The 27,093-nt window shown below is 44.6% G+C and overlaps 1 protein-coding gene across 1 annotated transcript in view; it reads right to left on the bottom strand.

Moving 5' to 3' along the window:
- Positions 1-82: 82 nt before the first annotated feature.
- raph1b (Ras association (RalGDS/AF-6) and pleckstrin homology domains 1b) overlaps positions 83-27,093 on the bottom strand; it is a 42,692-nt gene continuing 15,681 nt past the window's right edge. The window contains exons 3-20 of the mRNA XM_028572467.1: positions 19,218-19,337; positions 18,701-18,806; positions 18,358-18,552; positions 17,049-17,476; positions 14,030-14,104; positions 10,004-10,081; positions 8,042-8,201; positions 7,656-7,777; positions 7,289-7,354; positions 7,047-7,190; positions 6,257-6,367; positions 5,634-5,732; positions 5,391-5,511; positions 4,916-5,052; positions 4,379-4,802; positions 3,797-4,335; positions 3,193-3,754; positions 83-3,008 (exon numbers count right to left, since the gene is read on the bottom strand). Of these exons, the coding sequence (XP_028428268.1) occupies positions 2,062-3,008; positions 3,193-3,754; positions 3,797-4,335; positions 4,379-4,802; positions 4,916-5,052; positions 5,391-5,511; positions 5,634-5,732; positions 6,257-6,367; positions 7,047-7,190; positions 7,289-7,354; positions 7,656-7,777; positions 8,042-8,201; positions 10,004-10,081; positions 14,030-14,104; positions 17,049-17,476; positions 18,358-18,552; positions 18,701-18,806; positions 19,218-19,337 (4,434 nt within the window). The 3' untranslated portion in view covers positions 83-2,061. The remainder of the gene's footprint in view (positions 3,009-3,192; positions 3,755-3,796; positions 4,336-4,378; positions 4,803-4,915; positions 5,053-5,390; positions 5,512-5,633; positions 5,733-6,256; positions 6,368-7,046; positions 7,191-7,288; positions 7,355-7,655; positions 7,778-8,041; positions 8,202-10,003; positions 10,082-14,029; positions 14,105-17,048; positions 17,477-18,357; positions 18,553-18,700; positions 18,807-19,217; positions 19,338-27,093) is intronic.

The raw sequence follows: 27,093 nt of genomic DNA, 5'->3' as shown, positions 1-27,093 counted from the left end.
TCATTAGATTAAGTGAATTACCCATACAGATCTTCCCAGCTGCACCTGACCCAAATCATTTGAACAAATGAGGACTCTGAGACAGGTTTGAACATTTATATTGTGATTTTCAGTTTATATGCAAGAGGAAACATCTGCAGCCATTTTTCTTCATTTCACTTGGCCCCATGTTCACATCAGCACATCAATAACTTAGATACTGTACTGTAGCAAACATCCTGTTAAAGACAATGATATTCAGTTATAAGAAATGGTACACTGCCTTCCAGGTGGCGATCAAACCACTGTGGCGTAGCACATAAGAATGTGAGTGGAAACGACCATATTCATGACACTTCAAGCACACATTTCCACACTAAAGCCAATTTAAAACCATTTTAAACATGAAATATTAATGATATGTCATCCTGGCACACAAGGACATGTTGATGAGGAGTTCCTTGAAGGACAGCATTAGCACAGTAAAAATGAAGGCATTGCTGCGAGAAATTAAAACCCTTCATGATCCACTGTACAGGTGCAAAATCAAATGATAACCTTTAGTCCCTGTCCACCAATAGCACCGTGGAGAAACAAGATACGATCGACACAGATAAAAGCAACATTCAGTCTAATGCCAGTCAGATGATTTCCGTTATTGACTACATGATGTAACGCTCTGTACATTAACCAGACAAATGTATCTTTTTCAACTGGGTCACCTTGTGTGGAGAAGAGGAGTATACTTCACATGACTGAATCCAACCTGTACATTCGACTTCCTGAATTGTGATATGATGCGACTTTAGAAGGCGGCGGGGACCAACAGTAACGGAGTAGCAGCTGCAACTGTACAGATACAAACTGAAGGATAAGGTCCAAAATCAAGCCAACGCACGGGGAACTCACACAGTCCACGAAGATACACCATTACAGGCCTCCTCCTCCATTTACAGTCCATTAAATAAAAAATAAAATAAAAAAACGTGTGTTTTTCTCCAGTTGCACAGTCCAGACTCTGCTGAACATTTGGAAGAAATCTCCTTTCCGTTTTGACCTCTGTGCCAGACTTTGGGGATAAGGCTTCCTTCTGATTTGCATTTGCCAAGTTGTGGAACAGTCTAGAAATGTTTGAGACAACAGATCTGAAAGTTTTAACTTTTTTTTTGCTTTCTTTATGTGTGTAATTTCAATTACACCTTTCCATATACAGTACATTCCATTGCGCCCTGATGTTTTGTTCCTCTCTAGACTTTGTTGACCAGCTATTAAAACACAGACTTATAAAAAAAAAATCCTTCCATTTATCGATCATTAAATAATTTCATATAAAAGCAAACCTAACCGTCCCCGCTCTACAAAGGCCTTCTTTAATGGTTAACTACTCCACCGGCATATAAGCATACATACATACATACATGCGTGCACACAATGCATGTATACACATCTCAGTTTCTCTCTCTCTCTCAATCATGCACACACACACACACCAGAACAGCTTCATGTTTTACAGCTTGTTCTTACATGAAGTCCATGCAGTACCAAAGCAGAAAGATCCTGTGGTGGTGTAATATTTTTTTTTTGTGTCTCCAGTATGTGGCACAAACTTATGGCAAAGAAGCGGATAACATGGTTTGGCTCAGACCTGGATCCAGTAATGTTTGCACAATTCTTATTAGTGTTTATTTAAGTCTGCTTGGTGTACCAGATGTGTGGGGTTTACTAAACAGGGAAATACAATGTCTTCCAGAGAGTTTAAACAATCACAGAAAATTAAAAGTCGTGTTTTATTTTTCTGTGACCTCAAACTTACCTGCTCCAGTCTTTATTGTCCCAATATTATAAACCACACTGATCCAGAAAGCCAAACATGTTAAAAAAAAAATTGCAATAATTAGCAAACAATAATTGACCATGGTCTGGTTTGGGTTTTAGTATATACACAGTCATCTATTTATCATTGTGATCCCAAGAGGACGGAAGGAATTCAGGAATTCGCTCCCATTTCACGAATGAATGTTCACTTCCATATACTCGTTCATTGTCTATTCATCCATCTTCATGGTGTCCTGATCTCCAAGTTCAACACTCTCCAGTAAGTTTGGTGGTGTCCCCCCGTTTGGGTGGTGCGGGTGGGGGTCCTCGTCGTAGCGTTGCATAGCCTGAGATGTTTCCGGACATGTAGCCGCCATTTCCTCCATTGCTTTGCTTTCCTTGGTCCAGGAGCAGCTCCGGGGGCGGCGGGGGCAGAGCCATGTCGTCCATAGTTCCCGCAGGGTCAAACTTGTCCGTGAGGCCAGCCGAGTTGAGAGAACTTTGGCGACCCACTGACTTTCGCTTCAGTGTCCGGTTGAGATCCTCCAGGAAATTGGGCTGGCCTGAGCTGCCCTTTGGGGAGGTGGGAGGAGGTGGTGAGAGTGGAGGGGGCTCCGGGGTGGTGTTATTACGCCGCACAAGTGTGGGTGGAGGAGTCTTTTTCAGGGAGCTCTTCCCCCATGATGAGTTGCTGACAAGGCAGACAGGCGGAGGAGGAGGGGGAGCCTGGGGCTGGGGGTTGACCACGGCTACCCTCGGAGGTCCTCCGCTATGGGCGTCACTACCGGGAGGCAGAGGAGGGGGGAAGAGCTCAGAGGCCGGGGGAGGAGGTGGGAAGTAGGCGCACTCATGTGGTGGGGTAGGGAAGTCACCGCCGGTTTGCTTTACCTGGCTCACTTTGGCCTGGAGCGCCATGGGCAGGTTGGCCAGGTTGAGCTTGCCTGGTTTCGGGGGAGCAGGGGGTCCAGCTGAAGGGTCCTTGGAAGGGGATCCAGTGGACGAGGAGGTGGGACACGGGGATGAAGGAGGGGCGTTGTTCTGGGGAGCAAACTTACAGAACAAGTTCCTCCTGGATTCCTCGTAGGAAGCCGAGGCGTTGAACTTGACGCTGGTGTTCCTCTGTGGGGTGGGAGGGGGTTTCTTGCCCACGAAATTGGAGGACCCAGAGGGTGACCTCCTCAAGGGGGAGCCCAGGTTCCCAGGAGGGAGTGGTGGAGGAGGTGGAGTCGGGCCGGTGACGGGGCTGGGGAGGTGGTGGAGGAGGAGGAGGAGTTGGAGTCGGGCCGGTGACGGGGGCTGGGGGAGGTGGCGGAGGAGGAGGAGGTGGAGTCGGGCCGGTGACGGGTGCAGGGGGAGGTGGCGGAGGAGGAGGAGGTGGAGTCGGGCCGGTGACGGGGGCAGGGGGAGGTGGCGGAGGAGGAGGGGCAGGGAAGCCAACTTTGCTGTCTGGAGGGGGAGGAGGGAACTCTGGAGACTGCAGCTGTTGGCCACCTCCAGGCTGCCATTTTGGTTTGGTCTTTACTGCAGGTGGAGAGAGGGGGGCTTTGGGGCTCTCTGTGTGATTGGCGAGTTGGGACGGAGCTCCTGGAAACTGACTTGCTAGTTGTTTCACCAAAGACATGGTGGGAGCGGCTCCCGTGGAGAAGGCCGTTTGTTTAGACAGGCTGTGCTGCTTGGGGAGGGTTGGAGGGGGGTGGCCGGAGATGTGACCCGCCTGGAGGCTGAACTGCTTCTTGAGAGGTGCAGGTGGAGGAGGGGGTGGAGGTGGTGGTGGGGTCGGGCCGCCCAGGGAAGCAGGAGGTGGGGCAGGAGGAAATGGGGAGACAGGTGACACGGGTTTGGGGGCAGTATGAGGGACAAAGCCTGGGGTGAAGGTTTTGGGTGGCGCCGGCGGCGGTGCAGGAGGAGGTGGGAACTGGGCTGGCACTGGGAAGTGCTGGGGAGGAGGAGGTGGGGGTGGCGGAGGTGGAGGGGGAGGAGGTGGGGGAGGTGGGGCGGGTGCAGGCGGTGGGGACTCCTCAAGGCCTCCATTCGGAGAGAGGAGGTCCCGTGGCGGGCTGGGAAACCTTTCCTTAAGGGCCTGCTTCAGCCTGTTGGGGTTAACAGGTTGGCTCAAGGGGGCCAGTGCAGGAGGGGGCGGTGGGGGAGAAGGTGGGGGAGGAAATGTAACTCCGTTGGTCTGTGGGGCAGGTGGAGGTGCTGGGGGCGGAGGAATAAAGGCAGGTGGGGTAGCTGGACTGGGAGGGCCCAGCTTTAACACAGCCATGGCGGACCCAGGGGTTGGCATGGACGGTGGAGGGGGAGGGGGAGGTGGAGGCGGGACATTAGTCCTTGCCGCAATGTGATTGACATTGGGTTTGATGGGCACTGGTGCTGCAGGCAGCGTCGAAGCTGTGGGCAAAACTTGCTGACCCAATGCAAGAAGGTGATTGGGCAACCTGTGGTGATTGGCAGACTGGGAGGCCTTCTGGTTCTGCAGCCTGGTGATGGTGCTGTACTTGTACATGGTGGGAGCCGGCGAGTGGTGCGACACCATTTGAACTGGGGGGGGTGGGGGAGGAGGGGGAGGCGGTGGAGGGGGAGGTGGGGGGTGGAGGAGCCAGCTCTTGCTGCTGTGGGGGCATGTGGTTGTAGCTGCTGATGGTCTGCGGCTGCTGAGGTGGAGACTGTGGTGACTGCTGAGGGAGCTGAGGATACTGGGGGGGTGGCTGTGGGGCCTGTTGAGGAGCATGATGCTGGGGAGGCAGGTGCTGATGTTGTGGCTGGGTCGGTGTCTGGGGGTGGATTGATATTGATGGGTGCTGATGCTGTGGTGGGTGCTGTTGGTGGGGCTGATGCTCATGTAGGTGCTGTTGGTGGGGCTGGGGCTGAGGCTGAGGCTGCGGCTGCACCTGAGGTTGGGGAGGGGGCGTCAGGGCTGGGTGATCAACTGAATGCTGGCTGTGATGCCGGTGACTGTGGGAAGCATGCGGCAGGGTGGCCCCTCTGGATGCCTCCATTCTCATATGCTAAAAAGAGACTGTGTGTTAGTTCAGTTAAATGAATGACATATTGTGTAACGAATATGCAACTATAACAGGTTTTTTTTTGAATCCCTGCTGTCTCTGAAAGAAAGCCATACCTTGGAGCTTTCCTCGATCTGGGTACCTCTCTTCCAGGCCTCAGAAAAGATGGAGCTCACCACACTCTGGGACCGGCCATGAGAAGAGCCTGTGTCCACTCCACTGTCTGAATGGCCTGAGTGGTTAGACTGGGACTCTGGAAGCACACACAAATGACAGTAAGAGTACATTCTATACTTCTATTTGGGACATAATGTTTGAAAGGCATATACCAGGCAGGGTAAGTCTTACGAAAAACTGAGTTGCATTGTGGGAAATGTAGAATCTAGTGTTTTTGGAGCTTGAACCATACCAAGAAATACAAATTAGGATATATCTGCCTTTGCTACCTCAATTTTGACTTTTCCATTTTTTTTAAAGCCTTAAAGCTGACTTAGTGGAATTTTAAATTGCTGGCATTCCTTTAAAATGTTCAAAGGTCAATGATCATGAAAGTGATGATTGAAATCTACTATACTGATGAATTAAACTAACCATGTATGCTGGCAGAGCTAGAGCCTGATCGGATGCTGGAGGTAGAGAGAGAGGACCAATCGTAGGCCGCCTCTGTCCTCTTCATGGCTTCCTGGTAGTTCACGTATAGTTGCTTGCCATACTACACACAAACACAAAGTGGAAAACACAAGGAGATATAATTAATTAACATTTCTCTTAGGAGTGTTAGAGAACTATATCTTTTCCTTCGTGCAGACCAAACAAAGTGGAGCAGAAACTTACCTTGGCGATGCGAATTCCATTCACCCATTGGTGCAGGGTCCTGACATCATCACAGCACAGATACTTGATGTACTGGGACTTCTTCTGGATTTGTGGATGCTGCAAAAAGAAGTGAATATACATTTTACTATCCACCAATGCCTCACATGTGCACTGAAAAATGCTACTAAGTTTCTTCATTATGAATCGATTATACATGATATATAATGCACTGTAAGTATTTTGTCTTTGAAGCATATTCTGGCTATTTATGAGACAATTTCTTAATTTTAACATATTATATAGTAAATAATAACACTTCCTATCCACTTATTAATGATGATCAAATCAAACGAAACAATTGTAATTGACTTGTTTGGAAGCAATTTGCAGAGCTTTTAACAGAAAGGTATTTTCTAATGGAAGGCTAATGCATTAAAGATGCTTGTCTGACACTGTAAGAGAATAGCTCTAATAATAGCGACCATAAGAATTATTTCACATGTTCACACTGCTAATTTACATCCACACATATGAGACATTGTCCCGTACTAACATGCTACATATCTGTTGCTGTGAATACATTTGCGTGACATTGACAACATTTCTCCACTCAGATGGAAGATATCGACATAGTGCTTCACCTTCAAGGCAAGACAATAGTCAGTAGGAGCCTTGTATTTGCTGCGGTAGTCCTGGCCGTAGTACACGTTAACATGGTCCAACTGCAGGAAGCACACGAGATCTCTGGATGCCTGCACAGAGGGAGGCAGAGGAGGATTTATTGACGCTTGGTTGACTTCAAAAAGGGACTGAGGCTGAGTGAAGCTGCTGCTCTGTGCAGGGTGGAGATGCTGTCCTTGATGCCAGAATAACTTGGGGCATAGAGACTTCTCTACAGGTACATCTAACATATCTGGTGACAATTTGTCTAGATGTATAGAAACATGTAATGCAAAAGTCTTGATTACATATTATAAGTCTAAAAGTATTTCTGGAGCATATGCTGTTTCCATGCTTAAAGAAGTTGCTCTAAAAGGACTTTAAATAATCATGCTAAGAGGTCCCACTGTAGTCAAAGTGTACATGTTTTTAAGGGTAATTACACAGATCTAAATTTAATTTAACGTGTTTTATTTAATGCCTGAGCTGGCACTGTAATGTATTGTAGAACTCAACCTACTTTGTAGCTAACGCAAGGTTGTAGGATTTAAATTGGGCAAAAAACCCGCTAAGTAGTCTGGTCTAAAAATAGAGGACATTTTTTCAGTTGTGTTCAAAGTGATCAGGCGCTACAGCAACAGGAAATACCACAGAGCAGACTATGTGAATCTGGTTCTCATAACCCCAACGCACATTTCTGTTCTCCATCTTCATTCTGTCCGAGCAGCGGGACAGTGTGCCTAAAGTACACCCATCCCAAGTCTTACTGACCTTGGCTTTGCCTTTGGGGACGTAGTAGATCCCTGAAGCTCTGAGGAGAAAGTAGCGTTTCTTCCACGACTTCTTCCCATCCTCCTTCAGCCACAGGATGCCCTCGATCTCTGGCACAGACACTGAGCCGCCACAGAAACACTCCTGATGGACGCACACAAATTGATGTCAAAGTTTATCCTGGGAATAATCCTCCTGGTGTAGGAAAAATAGGAACGTTTGCGCTTGTACATTAATCTCACCTCTAATAAAGCCTCTTTATTCCTGTCAGCCATTTCGGATGTCTCCTTCCGCCCCAGCAAATAGTTCTGGAGATGATTGAGAGGAAGAATGAGAGAAAGCAGGGGGAAATGTCAAGTCGACGGCTCACCTCGTCTTATGTTAAATAAATTATTCACCTTTACTCGCTTTAGAGCTTTGACCTACTTCCAACTCTCCTACACGTACACACTACCTTGTTCACTCTCTGGGCTGTGCAGGCACTGAGCATGCATAAGCAATGTGTTTGTGTGTATAGCATATGCTGCCAGCATTTATACACTGAATGCAGGGAGGGCATTGAGAAGATGATCGGTCCTCTCTCTCGTGTATGTGTGATGGGACAGTCACCTGAGGGTTCTTGAAAAGCGCATATTTCTCGATGCGTTCGATGAACATAAGCTTGTTGTGGCTGTCCCGGGTCCAGTTTAATAGATTCTCCACCAAGTTCTCATGGTCCTCAAAAATACGCTCTGAGAGAGGGAGGAGAGGAGAGAGAAGAGGGAGTAATAAAGATAAGATGCAAGATATGCAGTTTTTTTGCTGACCTGCAAATGTGCACTTAATTTCCTCCCTCATTTTTTGGGTGGGGCAGAACCTTTAACTGTAAGCCTGACAATTAGCCCAAGGTCACAAGCAGTGACTATTTCTAGTTTACAGATAATTATAATCCATATGCCAACAGTGCAGACTAAAGCAAACCATAAACAATGTTTATTATTTATCTCCTCCCTTACCCATCTGTAGCTCATTGATGGTTTCCACTAGAGACCAGTCGGGGCTGTAGCCACAGTGGGACTTATCCAGCAGGCTGTCCAGCACCTGCCTCACCGTCTGCCGCTCATCCACCATCATGGTCTTGGAGCTCTCGTCTGACATGTGGACCCTGATCACCAGCTGAGGAAGAGGAGGAGAAAGGAGAGTGATTTTTGAAAATCGACCTGATGAGCAACGTAATGCTAAAAGGGAGGGCTAGAGAGACACCAATATATTCCTTATGTATGCACTCAGCATAAATAATTTCAGCAAATGGCATCATCATTTTAAATTGGTCTTAAATTAGTGCTTTTAATCATATGGATTGTAGATAATTTTAATTTCAAATGTAAAATCAATCATTCTTTATGACAGATGTAGACTATTTCAGGCTTCCTGTATTCATACACATTACAGTAAACTTTTATTCTATTTTCTCTACTGGCCACCATGTTCAGGAAAGAAAAGTTCAAAGACTTGTTATATTTTTTTGTCATTTTTGACTAAAAATGACCAATGAATAATAATGATATACAGGGATCTCTGGGGACATGTGGGCGATACTCGTCTCTTATCACTAACAGAAAGCTTAGCCAAAGGAACAATAACCCCCAAAGTTCAAATAATACCTAAACGCAATTTGCAATAAATTAATTTCATGTGAACCTATTTCAAGGCACAATGGCACAGAATCTGGTTGGGGATTTAACTTGTTTCAAACACTCTAAACTAAACTATTTATGCGGCCACTACAGTCACAATGTTGCATATACAACCACTAGAGACTAAAATCCAATAATCTGGCCAAAGTTTCGCATCCAGAGGCGACCAAAAGTCCTCCATAACAAGCAAGCTTAAACTAATCTGAACGAGACAAACGCATGCCAAATCTATCCTCACACAATCGCAGCCTACATAACACTTGTCCTGGTGTGGAAGCCAAATAAAGCCCTCAATTCCTAGACCTCCTGTTTGTCCACTCCCACCAGGACCCTGACATCCAATCAGTGTGTGGGTACACTTGATTGACGAGAAGCTTAGACCAATGAGAATGATGGGGGAGCTGTGAGACGAAGACATGGAGAGTCTGACCTACATTTCTTACAGGATGGACCCCTTAAACCCCCTAGTCTGGGAGAAGAAAAAAAAAATATTAAAATCAAACCCAGAAAATCCCACTGCTTCAACAAGATAAAACTCGGAATGCAAATGCAATTAAACTGCTTTATTGTCATCAATCAAAAATATAGTAAATGATGACGCATAGCTGGCTATGCAGACTGCTGACAACTGCACAACTAGTAATTTAGCACATTACAGCATTCTCCTACGCTTTTTTTTATTTATTTATTTTAAGTGCCGGCTGTACCAGCACTCTTTATCTTATCACATTGTATTCACTTGGCAGAGTGATGTCTAGCCCTGTTTATTGAAACACAGTTGGGTCTCAACTATTCATTGCTTGTAAAAGGACACCATTCTGTTGCTTTCATTCAAAGAGACAGTTCATTCACTGGCGGAAACACTAGTACAAAAATGGCCTGCTTGTGGAGTCCCATACGGACTTCCCAATGGAGACATGGACACGCCATGGCTCTCAGGGCGCCCCAGTTCATCGAAAACCAGCACTTGTTCAGTTGGATGTGGTGAATAAGATGTTTTGTGTAGAATGTGTCTGCATTGTCTTGCAGCGCTCTTTTTCTGAAGCCTCTTTCTGATGTCTTGCTCCCTCCCCGGCAGATACACACACATAATCAAACACTGCAATGACCTATTTTCTCTGCGCTTCACCGCCTCACTGTGAATGAAGTTTACAAAGAAAATGCAGCGTGCAGTAAATATAACGAGACAGCAATTATTACACGAGTCAGACTGATCTTTCAAAATAAAACTGAGTCAGTAAGGGAGTAAGAGTGTGTACAAAAAGAAAGAGGTGGTCCTACCTTTTTGACCTGTGCCTCCTTGATTTTTTCCAGGGCGACTCGGATCTTCTCTGCCTTCAATTTAGCAGCTTGCTCCTCCTAGATGGAGATGCAGGAGCATGGTTAATACGCTTATCATTCACATAACAAAACCACACATTGAAAACCCTGACAAAAACCAAAAAGGGTTCCTGATTTCCTAGCCTTGCCTCATCCTCTTCACTCATGTCTTTCATTATTCCTCTGGTAGGAACAAGACATCGTGCACACACACAACTTCATTAAAGAGCAAGCAGCCTTCTAAACCATTTAAATGCACAAGCCTTTGGCATGATGGCGCGTGGTGTCATGTGCAAAATGGGTTTGCTTACCTGCCCCCTCCAGCAAGATGCCATCACCTCCATTCCGCAGGTTGTGTATGCTTCCAAGTGTGTGAGCGGGTGTGTTTTATCAATTGTGTGTGAATATACAATCAAACACAACTAAACAACCATGATGCTAAATCGCTGCTACTGTGACATTGGTCCAGTGATCCCCTTAAATATGGCGCTCCATTTGCTGTCTATGGTTCCATATTGGATTCATATGCAGCGGTTTCCTTTGATGTTGCTATACAGCAGAAGGGAAACAATGGCAGACGATCCCCAAAGGGCGAGAGGCTGCGGATAAGTGTAGGATCAGTTCAGAAAGCCTCTATGCCCTCCACTCAAAAAGGTACAATGATCTCCAGCAAAGATCATATTCAGGTCTCAAGGGCAAAAATGAAAAATATATGCAGATTCATCCATAACTAATGCATAAACGATAACAAACACCGCTTTCTTTCTCAGTTGTCTTTACATTGCAAGAAACCAAACAAAAATAATAATTTTAGTCCACTGGCCACCTTTCCTAGCAGCTACTGGCATATAAAAACTTATTCCACAATGAACCTCAGTGGGGGAAATTCAGCGGTGCGTCCACTTCTTCCATCGCTCAAAAGACGACAGCAGATAAGATAGCCGAGGCAGTGCTGAGCAGAGACTTGGTGACAGCGCAGGTTCACCGACATGCAGACGTGTGCCCGAGATGAGCCTAACTTGACTAAAAGCCCAAATGAGACAGTAGGGAGGACGACGCCCCTCCCCCTTCTACCCTCCAACTCTCTCTTCCTGCTTCCTCCCCTCTCTCGCTCACCCCCCCCCGCCCTCTCTCTCTTTATAACAGATGCAGGGTTTTGGGAGCGTGCCCAATCAATGGAGCATAATCCCCACAAAAATAGTAGAGTAAGGGGTGTCAGCCAACCAACGTGCCCCAATTGCAAGACCTTCTTTCCCTGGACAAGCGGGGAGACCGTGACTGGCACTGGCCCCGGAGCTAAACAGCAGTGACAACGATGGAGAGTGGAATGAGAAGCCCAGGTGCTGAATATTTAAGTCTTGTGTGTGTACACATGCATGTGTGTTTAAAGAGAAGGGGTGAGGGGGGTCAGGGACAACCTCTCCCCAAGCCTCTTATCTGAAGTACCCCCTCTTTGACCCAGACTACCTTTTCCACATGACTAGCTCCAGGGCCCATACACATTAATGCAATAAAGCCAACATCATGTTTGGCCAACACACAGTGGCAGGCTTTTAGTCAGCCAAGTGTGAGCGCGAGTGTGAGTAAGAGAAACAGGGAGAGAGGAGAGGTCACGAGGAATGTGCAGATTACAGTCCAGAGTCAATCTGAGTCACACTGAAGGTTTAGCCCCACAATTGTCAGCGTAACTCCCTCTCCCCTCCATTATTCCTTCTCCACATGACTCCTACACCCTGCTTTTTATTAGACATTAATCTGATTCCTTTTCCACAGGCGTTTTCCCTTCCACTTTCACACTCAGCCACACCAGAGCCAATTGTAAAAGGCTCTTCTGCCTAGCCTGAAAAAATAAATAAAAAGAATCTTGGCACCCTCTCCCTTTGATGTCTCTCCACTCTCTCGCTCTCTCTACGCTTGTTCCCAAACACACTGCGCTCATTCTGTATTCTGATTTGCGAGGGAGAAAATGTGGGAGTCCAGGGGATCAGGGCTCCCTCTCTCCCATTCTCTGGTGAAAAGTGTAACACTAACACATAAACTCCCTCACAGTCTGTACGCCACAGGCGATCCATCCTTTCCCTATTTTTTTATAACCTTTCAAATGCTTTCCACACAAACTGAGAGCAGATATGCCACAAACCTACAGCCTTGAAACACTGAATTAATTCCATTGTTCTGTAATGGTAAGAGATAAAGTAACTGCCCCTCCCAAAAGTTTGGCTGTAACATATGAGGGCAGATGAATTGTGTGGATATTATGGAGAGTCAGCCAGCTTCACTGTTGGCATCCATTATGTTCAAATAAATGGACATAACTGAAAGGGTTTTGGAAAGAAATCTGCAATTCAATGCCAATGACCGCTAATGGAGATCTTTCAGTTTACTTCTAAAATCCTGAAAAAAAAAAAAAAAAAAATCATTCTTGAGAGTTTTCCAGACCCATAATTTGTGGTTTGTCTCATATTCAGTAAATGTTCTTGGTAAATTAAATCTCAATAGGATTTAAGAAACTGCATCATCTACCTCTGTTGAAATCCCCTGCTTTGCACTTGGCTGTGCCGTTTAGCGATGGTCGGATAAATCACAATCAACAGCGGCCAACTTTGAACCATAAATCTGCACACATCTGATCGGCATAAGCTTTGCACGGGAGCCAGGGCTGCAACCAAGACATCTGCTGCGAAAACAGACTGCTGCCGAGAGGTTTACAGTAAGTTGGGAGAGATGGGAACTTAGGAGGACCGACACATAATGGATAAACAGATGGTAGTTGTTATACTGTATATTACAACAGTGGAGCCCAGAGGGTTCCCAAGTCAACACAAATTCAAGCATGATGCACATAAACGCACAGATTTGAGATAAAACATAAGGCTGCAACTTGCTATTATTTGAAAGATTGTTTGTTTAGTCTAAATCATGTCAGAAAGTGCTAACTCAAGGTTCTCAGTCTGAGCAAACTTCATCCATGGAGAAAGAGTTTGAGCCAAAGAAAAAGCTTTTAAGTAGACCTTAAGTTAATATGTTTTTGTTGATAAAACTACTCTTTGCAAAGTAAATAAATAACCTTTTTGTCTCGTTTTGTCTGACCAACCACACCAAACCCCAAAGATGTTCCACTTCTGAGACAAAAACAGAGAAAAGCAGCAAATCTTCACATCGGACCAGCTGGAGCCTCACTAAAGGTCCGAGTTTACGACTGATAAATGACTGAAATGATGAATCGATTATGAAAAAATTGTTACAGGGGTCTTGTCTGTTGACTAACTAATCAAATGAATCATTGTAGCTCCAATAACATCATTTCATAAAACAGTGCAAATCAAAAGCCAGCTACATGGAGAAAGAGGAAACATGAAGGGAAATGGAGACAAAATAGCACATGCCAGTGACAGATAAATGTGGAAGCAAGTAGGACAAAACAATCAAGTGTATTCGATCTATAACCATAGTACAGTATGTGCAGGGTAAATGTTAAATAAGACGTAAGGAAAAAAAATCCATTTTACACAGATAAACAGATACCCTTACCCGGTTAGATATTAAAATGTCATTACTTGTGATACGGTCTTGAAAATTAATTTTTTTGGCCTGCCCAATTTCTCTCAATTCGCCTCAGGTATTTCTCTTGATTTGTGCATTCCTAAATTTCCAAGAATACTATTTTTACTATAATTTTCAAGTAAAATAAATAAGTTGGTCTGATTTCCAGCAGCTGTTTTCTGAGCATGGATTTTTCCAAAGACATGCAAAGCAGAAGAGAGGAGCAGTGTACACACACACACACACACACACACACACACACACACACACACACACACACACACACACACACACACACACACACACACACACACACACACACACACACACACACACACACACACACACACACACACACACACACACACACACACACACACACACACACACGAGAGTGTGTAGAGAGAGAGAGAAACCCACGAAGCGAGTGTATGAGGAAGTCACCTTGGTCAGGAGGTGAGAAGGCTTTCCTGCTATGCTTTTCAGAATGAGCGAGGTTTCTCGGTCCAGATAGGAGTGCTTGGGTGAAGAGAGGATAACAAGGAGAGCGGAGGGAACAGACAAAATATAGAAAAGTCAGCGCCAGATGATTCTTGGGAGGCTTATTAATCGCAGGCGTTTTGATCTTTTTTTGTATAAAGAAGCGTGGAAGCGAGAGGTTTCCATAAATGGAGCGCACAGCAGTTGTGGTTGTCATTAGCTGCAGCTGTGGGTAAAGAAGCAATGATTGTGAGAAGTACTGTACAGTGGTGTGAAAAAGTGTTTGCCCCCTTCCTCATTTCCTGTTCCTTTGCATGTTTGTCACACTTAAGTGTTTCGGAACATCAAACCAATTTAAACAATAGTCAAGGACAACACAAGTAAACACAAAATGCAATTTGTAAATGAAGGTGTTTATCATTAAAGGTGAAAAAAAATCCAAACCATCATGGCCCTGTGTGAAAAAGTGATTGCCCCCTAAACCTAATAACTGGTTGGGCCACCCTTAGCAGCAACAACTGCAACCAAGCGTTTGCGATAACGTGCAATGAGGCTTTTACAGCGTCCTGGAGGAATTTTGGCCCACTCATCTTTGCAGAATTGTCCTAATTCAGTTACATTAGAGGGTTTTCGAGCATGAACGGCCTTTTTAGGTCATACCACAACATCTCAATAGGATTCAGGTCAGGACTTTGGCTAGGCCACTCCAAAGTCTTCATTTTGTTTTTCTTCAGCCATTCGGTGGTGGACTTGCTGGTGTGTTTAGGATCATTGTCCTGCTGCAGAACCCAAGTTCGTTTCAGCTTGAGTACACGAACAGATGGTCGGACATTCTCCTTCAGGATCTCTTGGTAGACAGCAGAATTCATAGTTCCTTTTATCACGGCAAGTCTTCCAGGTCCTGAAGCAGCAAAACAGCCCCAGACCATCACACTGCCACCACCATATTTTACAGTTGGTATAATGTTCTTTTTATGAAATGCAGTGTTCCTTCTACGCCAGATATACTTGGACACACACCTTCCAAAGAGTTCCACTTTTGTCTCATCGGTCCACAGAATGTTGTCCCAAAAGTCTTGGGGATCATCAAGATGTGTTCTGGAGAAATTGAGACGAGCTTTGATGTTCTTTTTTGCTCAGCAGTGGTTTTCTCCTTGGAACTCTGCCATGCAGGCCATTTTTGCCCAGTCTTTTCCTGATGGTGGAGGCATGAACGCTGACCTTAACTGAGGCAAGTGAGGCCTGCAGTTCTTGGACGTTGTTGTGGGGTCTTTTGTGACCTCTTGGATGAGTCGTCGCTGCGCTCTTGGGGTAATTTTGGGCGGCCGGCCACTCCTGGGAAGGTTCACCACTGTTCCATGTCTTCGCCATTTGTGGATAATGGCTCTCACTGTGGTTCGCTGGATTCCCAAAGCTTTGGAAATGGCTTTATAACCCTTTCCAGACTGATAGATCTCAATTACTTTCTTTCTCAATTGTTCCTGAATTTCTTTGGGTCTCGCATGATGTGTAGCTTTTAAGGATCTTCTGGTGGACCTTACTGTGTCAAGCAGCTCCTATTTAAGTGATGCCTTGATTGTGAACAGGTGTGGCAATAATCAGGCCTGGGTGTGGCTAGAGAAATTGAACTCAGGTGTGGACAACCACAGTTATAGTATGTTTTAACAAGGGGGGCAATCACTTTTTCACACAGGGCCATGATGGTTTGGATTTTTTTTCTCCTTTAATAATAAACACCTTCATTTACAAATTGCATTTTGTGTTTACTTGTGTTGTCCTTGACTTTTGTTTAAATTGGTTTGATGTTCCGAAACACTTAAGTGTGACAAACATGCAAAGGAACAGGAAATGAGGAAGGGGGCAAACACTTTTTCACACCACTGTAGATGATGTACAGAGCAAACATGACTGCCATGAATTGGAGTGTGTGAACACATAGTATACGGTGCATTCTGACTAGCTACAAAACCTATAGTCTACAGTACAGCTACTTTCTATAAACATACACACAATCTCTCTTTCACACCATACATATTTTTATACTTATGGTTACATGTGCATGCATTACACAGAAACCACCAGCTGAACACTACAGTGAAAATTATTTAGCCAATTCAAATCTAACTAAAATTGTAACTGTTTTTGCAAACTAAAATTTTGATCACACTCTAACCTGCAGCCTTACATGCGTAAATGCCAAAATGCATGCATGCACACATGCAAGCTCTCTCACACACAAACACCCATACACACACACACGCGCGCGCACACACACACTTACAGTGGCCCGATCCACCTCACCCTCTCGTGAGGTAAAGTCAAGCTGCCGTCTGGCCCGCCGCAGTGTGACATGCTGGGAAAATCAGGAGGTGCAGGCAAGGTGTGTATAGGACAGGATGCAAACACAGATAATATGATGACATGCAGGGGGCCAGGGGACATGCATGATACTGTTTAAACTTTTTCTTCTAAACTGAATTACTATCTCACTGTCACGGTTTTCCTCTCCTCCTTTCTCTAGCGTTTGCCCTCTCCTGACGTACATATCTGTTTTAGTAGGTTAGCTCCGGCCTTTTCTGAAACATGCTAAACTCCTCTAAGACTTTAGAGGATATTTGGCTTTTGTTAGAGAGCCAAGATGCTTGGTGAGTGTACAAAGGAATTGAGAAATGGTAGATGTGAACATTGTAATCCACACTTAGGGAGCCTTATAGGAGATTACAATGTATTCATTAACACACACCATCCAATCCACAATACACGGGCTGTATTGTGGATTGACTCTTAATACACTTCGTGCAGTTGCTTCCAAACGTCATGCTGTGTGGTTAAACATGCAGAGCTTACCTTACTATTACATTTGGAAATGTACACAGTGTTTCGCGCTGTGGCTCACACACTCTCATTAGCTAATAATACTATGTCTACCTCTTGGATGTCATTGGTGTGTGTTTTTCGGTGTGTATTTCAGTGTCAGCCATACCTCTGTGCTGGTCTGGTTTTGTCCTTGTGTGCTCGGGCTGCTCTGGCCCTCCACCTCTCCACCCGTCATCACTTTATCAATGTCCAGGGAGTCCATGCTGGATGCTGAGGCACACGCTGAGTTTACACTGGACCGCTGGGATGGAGCCTCCCGCTCGCTGACCGTGCCCACTGAGCCCGTCCTCCTGTGCTGCCCGCCGCCTGACGACCCCGACGAGGGCCGCCGCAGCGTGGTGGAGGAGAAAGAAGACGAGGAGGAGGAAGAAGAGGAAGAGGTCTGACGTGCCGCTTCATCCATGCTGAGAGAGGCCTTCTCCAGCTGAGAGGTGATGTCATCCAGGGAGATGTTGGAGGCCGCGGGGCGGGTGTTGACGCTGCCGCCTCGTACGGTGTTGGCCGGCGATGCCCGGGTACTGCTACTGGTGCTTCCTGTTGGGGAGTTCAAAGTTTAAACAGCTCAGGATGGAAGAAGAAATGGAATTGTAGATCGACTGCTTTTTAAATTCGTGAAATGGATTGTGAAATTAATACATTTAAAAAAAATCTCCGGTACAATAATAAGCAGTTTTTTATACAGTGCACAATTTTGCAATTATAACTTTATTTATCTTACAGCTGTTTTCTCTTTATAATGTTCTTCTACTTTATATTTTATTTTCTTAAATTGTATTTCTTCTTTTTTGTAGAACTGACTAAGAGCAATGCACAAAAATGTACTTGTACGGCCCTGTACCTGCACAAATGGCAATTAACATTACGCTGCTTTCATGACACATTCCAGTTGGCTTTCGGGTGCTACATGTAGCATTTTTAAACATTAATATGTATACAATATTATCACATAAATTACGTGAGGATGTTATGATTACCATTAACAAAATGAGACCACAAGCAACGTGTATGCTATAGACTACATTTCCCTGTTGCAAACAGGATGCAGCTAATTGTCTTCCTTTCCCCCTTTTAATTATTACTCTGCATGTGTTTATTTTCTCTTAAGCTGTAGTAAAAAAGGACAAACATGTTGGAAGTTAGTTTTTCCACCAACAGAAACACTTTTTGCACCAGAAGAAGAGTGACATCTTCCTGTTTTTCCCAAAAAGCATGCCTCCTTTGTGTTGTAAAGGAAGTCCAAACATTGTCCAATCCCAAAAATGTGGGACGCTATGTGAAATACTAAGAGTATGGCAGAGGGTTCGTACAACAGGCTTATTTGTTTAAGATTACATTACTTTTTTGGAATTATTTTTGTTATTGTTAAAATACTACACAAAGCCTCATCATAAATGCACATTATTCAGCAGGACTACCTCCGCTGCTTCCTCCTCCACTAGTGCCTGTGTGCTTGGTGCTGGCGCTGCGCCCCCCCGGGGCTCGCTGCTGGCCTTTGTTCTGGCCACGAGACGCGGAGTTGGGTTTGGAAATGGTATTGAGCTCCTGTTCAATGGAGCACAGGTCAGCCATCAGGGCATCCAGGTCCACTGCGTCGCCCTGGTTCAACGCCTCTGCAGGGAGCAAAGATAAATGACAAAAGGACAGCAGAGGAGGGGCGGGGGGTAGGAGTTTCATGATTTTGATTATCTGATCTTTTTTGGCTTCTGGACTGCAATCATACTGATCTGGACACAGTGTGCGAGATGAGTGAGGTCTCACCGTTGATGTTATACATTGAGAAGCGGTAGGAGAAGTTGGCCATGTTCGTCTCCTGCCTGAGAGGAGGCTTCTGCAGTGGTTTCTGAGGCTTGCCATCATCCAGACTCTACAGAGCGCACACAAACAAAGCATATATATGCAAAATCAATATGCAAAATCACCACACACACACACACACACACACACACACACACACACACACACACACACACACACACACACACACACACACACACACACACACACACACACACACACACACACACACACACACACACACACACACAAAGCACAGGATCTAAGCAACCACGTCTGCCTGATAGTGTAGTCACACACACGGGCCTGCACAAATACACTGTACAAAGTGGTGGTGGGAGGGGAATTGCTAGGATACAGTATAGGATTAGCAGTGTAAAGGTTGCTATGGATACAGCTCTTTCTCTCTGCTCTTCTATCTGTGTGAGTCTGTATCCATGCAACCAACCAGCCTCTCTTTCTCACAAAGTGTGTTGTTAACCTGTGTAAGCTTGTCCAGCTCGCCAAGCCAAGCACCGAACATCTTGTCCAGGTCCTGGTCCTCTTTGTCGCTGTCCTCCTCGGCTCCATGGTCCAACTCATCATCTGACACCTGCTCCATCTACACACACACACACACACACACACACACACACACACAGACACACACAAGAAATTGTCAGAGGATTTCACACATGTACACAAATTCACACACTATCAGATCACACAGACATAGGAATGATATAAAAGTGGAGGAAAAAACCTTCAGCTCATGCCAACCTTATTGCCTGTTGCCATGACAACTGCTCATGGACCCCTAGTGGGCACCCTGTGCAGTCTAAGCGGTAGAATGCCCTGCAGTGTCTCGTGTGCGGTCCACCGCTGACACACCCAACACCTCTATTCCAGCTAAGGGTCTGAAAGACAGAGAGGGATGCTGATGGAAGACCACCATTCACCATCCCCTAAATTGCACTGAGCGCTTTTAGGATCTATAAAACCTGCAGTGAATCATTATACCAGAGGCGCACCCATGGAGAACATATCAATCAAACCTCACTTAACAACACTAGCAGGTGGTATTAATGGCTATATGGGCCAGTGCGGGTTAAGGAAGGCGCAGCAAGCTGGTTATGACAGCCCAGCTGTGTCCTGTCAAAAGGTGATGACAGAGCTCCCTCTACTGGAAACAAAGAGAAGTGGTGTTACTGAAAATGCAGCTGTGTGGCTTGTTGACTCAGTACCAGCAGCTTATATCTGGCTATGCAACAGAACAGGTGATGGTCCCCGAAAAGCATCTTAATATTGATACTTTACAGAGGTAAAAGAACCTAACACTGACCAGACACTGCAGATATAATCCTGGGTCTAGCCTTCTAGTATGGAGTTAAAATGAAATGGCACAGACAACAGCAAACTACCCAACCCTTTCCAGTATATACAAGGACATTTGTCAGTAGACAAAGCGCTAAATCAAAATATGAAAATCAAGGAGACACAGCATAGCAGATAAGACTTGTGTGTAACAAAATGTAACATCAATAAATGTGAGCTGACGTCCCTTCCTGTTCCCTCATATCATTTCTAGGTCAGCTGGGCCGTCAAACTGTTTAGACAATCTGATATTACCCAACCTGGGGAATGAATAAACAGGAAGAATGTTGTCTAATCTGACGATAGGATTGTTAAGTGGAAGGAAAGCATAGTCAAACAGAAGGAGTCATGCCTGGGATGCTTGGATAGGCAATAAACTAAATCAGACAGTACAACGTGACAAGGTACTCTTCCCCTTAAGGGGTCCTGGTACAGTCCAGTGCCACCCAATACAGTCCAATCAGATGGAATAGTCCCCAGTAATCTCATTGATGTTTTCAGGGGGTGTCATTCCCTCGCGTTAACCACGCTGTATGGTGTCAGCCACTAGTGGGGACTGTACCAAACCAGGATTAACCCCTCCGTTGACCCCTGTTCTTTTGATCCAGCAAAATTTGTGGCTTCATGTATGCGTTTGTTTTTGTGAGTCTAACCCTTTGTGGTTACACAAAGTACTTTAGAGCAATCTGAAAGGCACGCTTTGTTGTTAGAAGGTGATAAAAGCAGGTTATACAAAAAGGTAGTAGGTGAGAGGCAATAAAACAGGCTGTGTTTGGCAAAGCAAAGAGTAATATGATAGCAACACCATTGAAAATCGGACACCCACACACCCACACCCACACCCGAGTTGAGGGGCGCTTGTTTCACATCAGAAGCTGTCACATTCCAGACAGCACACGTGTTCTGCTCCTTAAAGTGACTGTATGCAGTGCCTGTGCAAAATATACCCATCCAGGCCATTCTGTCGCTACAGCTGGCATTACAAGCCAGAGCTGCCACTGCTTTGTGTGTGTGTGTGTGTGTGTGTGTGTGTGTGTGTGTGTGTGTGTGTGTGTGTGTGTGTGTGTGTGTGTGTGTGTGTGTGTGTGACGCATTACAATGTTGATGATGGATAGTTTCCTGTTTTGGCATGCATATCAAACACATGGACTTGTCATCTTGTCGACAAAGATGGAGTCCTAAGTATGTAAACAAAAACAAGTCCACCAAGTGTGTGTTGGTGTGTGTGAAATTATATCCATGCACTCATGACAGAACAGAATGAACAGGAAATGACCAGGATGTGCAGAATTCCTGATTTCCCTCATGGCCTGTTTCTTTCGCAGGAAACTCCAGCTGTCCTTCGGTTCATCTGTGCCACTTATTGAGGACGTGAGTTACCGCGTCTTTTAGGACAACCCAGTGGTTTACCAGAAAATAACCAAAGTATACAACAGTTTAACATCGCTTAAACTACATGGCACTGTACCACCAACAAAGAATCATTTGTCTATGTGGCTACCCTCAAATGTGGCTCCATATGGGGCCATTTGGTCACAGACATATCTATTTGGGGATTCCCCAGTATGAAAACAATCCAGTTTCTTCAAGTTAAGGGATGACATCATGGCTAGCTGGACGAAGACAGGAAGAGTACAAGGCTAGAACCAAATGAGCTTGCATTGCATTTGCCAATACTCTCTGAGGTGCTTTCATATGTAAATACACCAGGAAGAAATGAGACAAACTGCAGGACACTTTAAACAGCTGTGTTTAAACAGCAATTAGCCAGCGGGCCTTCACTTCATACTTAAATACACACAGAAATATACACATGCTGTAGGTACATATTCAATGCATCTGCAAGAAGTATAAAAATAAAAACGGCACAAAGAAAATGATACACACACAAAAACAAAGTACACGTTGAAAATAGCTCTGCGGTTGTCATTCTAATGGAATCATGGCCTCAATGGCAGACGATGCTGCAGGTTTAAGTGAATTACCACCTGAGGCCCTACTTTTATGCTTTTGGAGCATGACCTATGAGAGGAACGGGGATAGGAGGAAGCTGTGTGTGTGTGTGTGTGTGTGTGTGTGTGTGTGTGTGTGTGTGTGTGTGTGTGTGTGTGCGCACGCACTCACTCTACTACAAGCTTCATCGCAAACCAAACACAGCCTTGGCCTTTTTTACCTCCTGATACCACACAGTCCCTCTATCTAGTAGGAGCATGACCAGCACTCATCGGTCTGTGACCGCTGGGTAGCTTAGAGGTCCAGGGTGAAAGGTTAAAAGGTCAAAAGTTCTGCCCAGAGGAGTCTCTCTCTGCAGCCTCCCCCCTCCCCCCGTCCCATGTTAACACTTCCCGCTGATGCTACAGTGCCGGCTACCCGGAGATGAGGAGTGGATGGAAGGGAAGATGAAACGCGTGTTCTGGGAAAACGAATCGCACTAAATCAGAGAAAACACAGCAAATCATCCGGTGCTGAGGAGGATGAAGAGGAGGAGGAGGACATGTCTATCTTTAGAACAAGTCGATCATATCAGAGTGTCAAGAGGAATGGAAAAGGGAGCGGTATGCAGACGAGATGTTAAGTTGCTCCACAAAGAGCAGAAGAGTGTCGTGTAGAATAGTTTTCCACAGTTCCTACTCCTAACAACTAAGAACTCTTAGACAACTGGGATGCTACTGAATATGAATAATAATGAGGCTACAGGTTTGAAACAGTCAAAGAGAAAGACACAAGTATTTGGGTGTAACAGACAGACAAAGAGAGAGTGCAACATGACATCATAGGTCAGATTAGGTCTCCATGGCCTCCTTCTTAATCTAGTTTTCATGATAAAAACAGAGGACTGTTGTTCATTTGGGTCACACTAAACTGAATCTGGGATGGACAACCACAACTTTTTACAATCCAGCATACAAGCTAGAGGAGTAGTACTTTGGGTATTAAGTATGGTTTCTTCTGTTTATTTAAAGTATCTCCCTGTGTGCTTTGGCATTTAACCCAGTCGAGGGCTACAAGACATTAGTATTGCTTGAAAACGCCCAAATTAATATTCTGTGCTGCTCTATATTGTTCATTTGAAAGTTAAAATCCTGTTTATTAGACTAAATAGAATTACTTTTAAAAAAAAATCTGAAAATCTGAATCTGCTAAATCTGAAAATAAAAGAAAATAGAGATGTACCAATAGACCGACCGGTGACCAGAATTGGCCGGTTTTCACGTGCTTGGCCATGACCGGCAGGTCAGTCTGATATATGCCGATTTTATGCCGGTCAACGCTACAATTAACGGACAACATAAGTTAAGGACGCACGTACACACGGACTTGACAGCACAGTCTCTTTTTTCCCTTTCTCGCAACTTTTCTGCCGTGTGTGGCGCGTACCCGCTCGCGGTGTGTAGCGCGTCTGTGCTGTTCTCGCACATGTAGGGAACCTCGTGAATTAACCTGCAACATGTCAGCTGTTTGGGAATTTTTCAGCGTGTGTGCAGAATATAACAAGTTTGCAATATGCAACACCTGCAAGGAAAAAGTAGGGTGTGGAGGGACCACACCAAAAACCAAAATCACATTTTTTTTTGTTGGATATTGAATGTGAAAAGAAGGAAATGGTTCTAACATTGCACTTTAGATGTGTGGGAATTTCCCACATCAGGAGTAATTGATATAGTTTTATTTTATAGTGATCCATTATCTGTTCAAAAAATGTTTTATGTTCTGTGCAAAATGTTCTATTAAAGAAAAGATAGAAAATAAATATTTGTGTGTGCTGTAAAGTGGTTAGAAAAAATGAAATCTGAATCAGCTAAAATTGGTATCGGCTGGCCTAACTCAATGAAAATCTGAATCGGCCTAGAAGGTTGTAATCGGTGAATCTCTAAAAGAAAACAAGAAAAAGTTCCGTTCTATAACGCCAAAACCATCCACTGCCAGTTTCAGCACCACCTGTTCTGTTCCCAGTTGATATTCAAATGATGAATTGCTTCAGACATTGGAGTTACAAATAAAAATAATTTCATATTTCAATCACACAGGAAATAGGAGGGCTGGGATGTGGAACATGACCGTAGCTGTGTAAACACTACTATTGTGGCCAATAGCCCCCGCTGTGATGACGACTGAATAGATGTTTCCATCAAGCACTTCTAAATAGACTATTTTTGGACCAAATACCACACAAACTTCCAAAGCCGCCATGTCCTCACAGCTATTTCCTCTCAAATTATCTTTATATAAATAGCTCTAAGCAAATGTCTGACACCTCTCTCCTAAAAAATATTATCAACACATCATATAATCCCACCAAAGTATGGCAAATTTGAGAAAAAAAGAATGGACCGGAAAGGACTACGCATGGGGCTAGAAAAAGAACACCGCATGTCTATAGAAACTCAGTGAACTCTTATGAGGCATGGCTGCAAATATAGAGTGGGAATTGTTGAGAGTTTAGTGGGACACAAACGCTCACACCGACAAGAGTCTCCGGGGGCAAGATGCAGACAAAGCTCTAACAGAGGGAACAAGTAAAACATTAAGCATAGCCATGGCTAGGAATAGCTCCAGACAGTAGCCAGCCTGGCTACAATGTGGTTACCAACGTGTACCCCCATACTCTACATGCTGCTGATTGACGCGGGGGAAATTGTGCGTGAGAAACAGTAAGAGTGACTGGAGCATGATTTTGAGGAGTAGTGGTATGATCATGCATATTTTGGTCTTTTCCTGGTTTTAAAGGCTACATTACAATAGAGTGATGTCATTTTCTGAACTTACCAGACTGTTGTAACTGTTCTATTATTTGCCTTTACCCACTTAGTCATTATATCCTCATTACTGATGTTTATTTATCAAAAATCTCATTGTGTAAATATTTTGTGAAAGCACCAATAGTCAACACTACAATATCGATATCGAGGTAAAAATATCGTGATATTTGATTTCCTCCGTATCGCCCAGCCCTATGACTAACAAATCCAGCAATTGTGAGCCTAGTTGTTCCCGAAGAAGCAACTAATTTGACAACTTTTAAACACCACCAGTAAACATAAACTTACATTAGATTAATGATTTTCTATATCATGTGTTTACATAACATTATGATATATTCGAATCTTCCCCTTAACATTACATAAAATAACTTTTAAAAACTGAATGGTCAACAAATCGATGGTATATGTGTTTCCATATGTAAGAGATATATAACCAACACTCAACTTACCATCTGCTGCACTCTCAAATACAAAAAACACATACATTTCACCTCCTCCTGAACCTTTTCCATTCTCTCTCTCATGTCAACCCATAATCTCGTGTGTACGGCACCTCTGGCCTGACAGACTATGAGTCACCTCTTACACATACATGTGTCTGATTCTCATCATAGCCCGCATAGCCTATAAACTCAAGCCATAAAACACACAGACACCGAAACGCCAAGTGTCAAGATATCTTTAATGACGTCCTGTGTCATATTGAAACCGTTTAAAGGCAATACACATTTGACAGTGTGGCAAATGTTTGGTTTCACTGCCTATGAGACATAAAACCGATAAAACAGATACAATCTCATTCGAAATGTGCGAGCATGTAATAATGGTTAGTTCCAGGCTCATGTTTGCAGCGCAGAATGTGATTATTTTGCTCACTTTCTTCCCACTCTTGCCTTTTTTCCTGGTAGACTCCCGCCTTCATGTGCAGACGATACACCAGTAGAGGAGCAAAGGAGACCAGAAACCAACGTCACTGTATTAAACTAACCGTATGTAAGTGGAAAGAGGAAATGTGGCTAAATGTGTCTGTAGCTAGCAGCACCAGTAAAAGAATTCTTCAAAGGTTAGTCGGCTACTGTCCAAAGTTAAACTGGGTGTGGTTGGCTTTTCAACTGACCTGTAATGAAAAATGACATAACACTCTGTGTGTGTGTGTGTGTGTGTGTGTGTGTGTGTGTGTGTGTGTGTGTGTGTGTGTGTGTGTGTTGTCGATGATTGAAAAATGTAGGGTGGATGCAGCTTTAAAGACTAAAAAAAGCAAGCTTGTGACATGAAGATCATAGGTTTAAATTAGGGAGATGGACATACAGTATGGATAGGAAAGGTTGTCTTAATGCAAGATACAGTGGGGGAAATAAGTATTTGACCCCTTGCTGATTTTGCAAGTTTGCCCACTTACAAAGAATGCAAAAATCTACAATTTTAATCATATGTACATTCTAACAGTGAAAGACAGAATCCCAAAGAAAATTCCAGAAAATCACATCATATGAATTTATTAAAATTGATAACCATCTGATGAGGAAAAACAAGTATTTGACCCCCTGGACAAACAGCATGTTAATATTTTGTACAAAAGCCATTATTGGCCAGCACAGATGTCAAACGGTTTTTATAGTTGGTGACAAGGTTTGTGCACATTTCGTGTTGGCCCACTCCTCCCCTGCAGACAGCCTCCAAATCATTCAGGTTCCGTTGTCACCTGGCAACTAATTTTAAGCTCCCTCCAAAGATTTTCAATCGATTCAGGTCTGGAGACTGGCTGGCCACTCCAGAACCTTGATGTGCTTCTTCTTCAGCCACTCTTTTGTTGCTTTGCGGTATGCTTAGGGTCGTTATCGTGCTGAAACACCCATCCTCGACCCATCTTCAGCTCTCTCACTGAGGGAAGGAGATGTCGGTCCAGAATTCCACGATACATGGCCCCGTCCATCCTCCCCTCAATACGATGGAGTTGTCCCGTCCCTTGGCTGAAAAGCACCCCCAAAGCATGATGTTGCCACCACCATGCTTGACGGTGGGGATGGTGTTCTTTGGGTTGTACTCGGTGTTCTTTGCCCTCCAAACACGATTGAGTTGAGGCCAAAAAGTTCTATTTTGGTCTCATCTGACCATCACCTTCTTCCAGGCCTCTTCTGAGTCGTCCAGGTGGTGAATGGCGAAAAATGTTTCTTCTTGAGCAGGGGACCTTGCGTGCGCTGCAGAAAATCCATGACGGCGTAGTGTGTTACCAACCGTATC

The sequence above is a fragment of the Perca flavescens genome, chromosome 24 (assembly GCF_004354835.1).
Source record: "Perca flavescens isolate YP-PL-M2 chromosome 24, PFLA_1.0, whole genome shotgun sequence".
In the NCBI taxonomy this organism is placed as follows: Eukaryota; Metazoa; Chordata; class Actinopteri; order Perciformes; family Percidae; genus Perca; species Perca flavescens.
The sequence above is the reverse complement of the archived record's forward strand: the minus strand, read 5'-3'. Positions and strand labels throughout refer to the sequence as shown.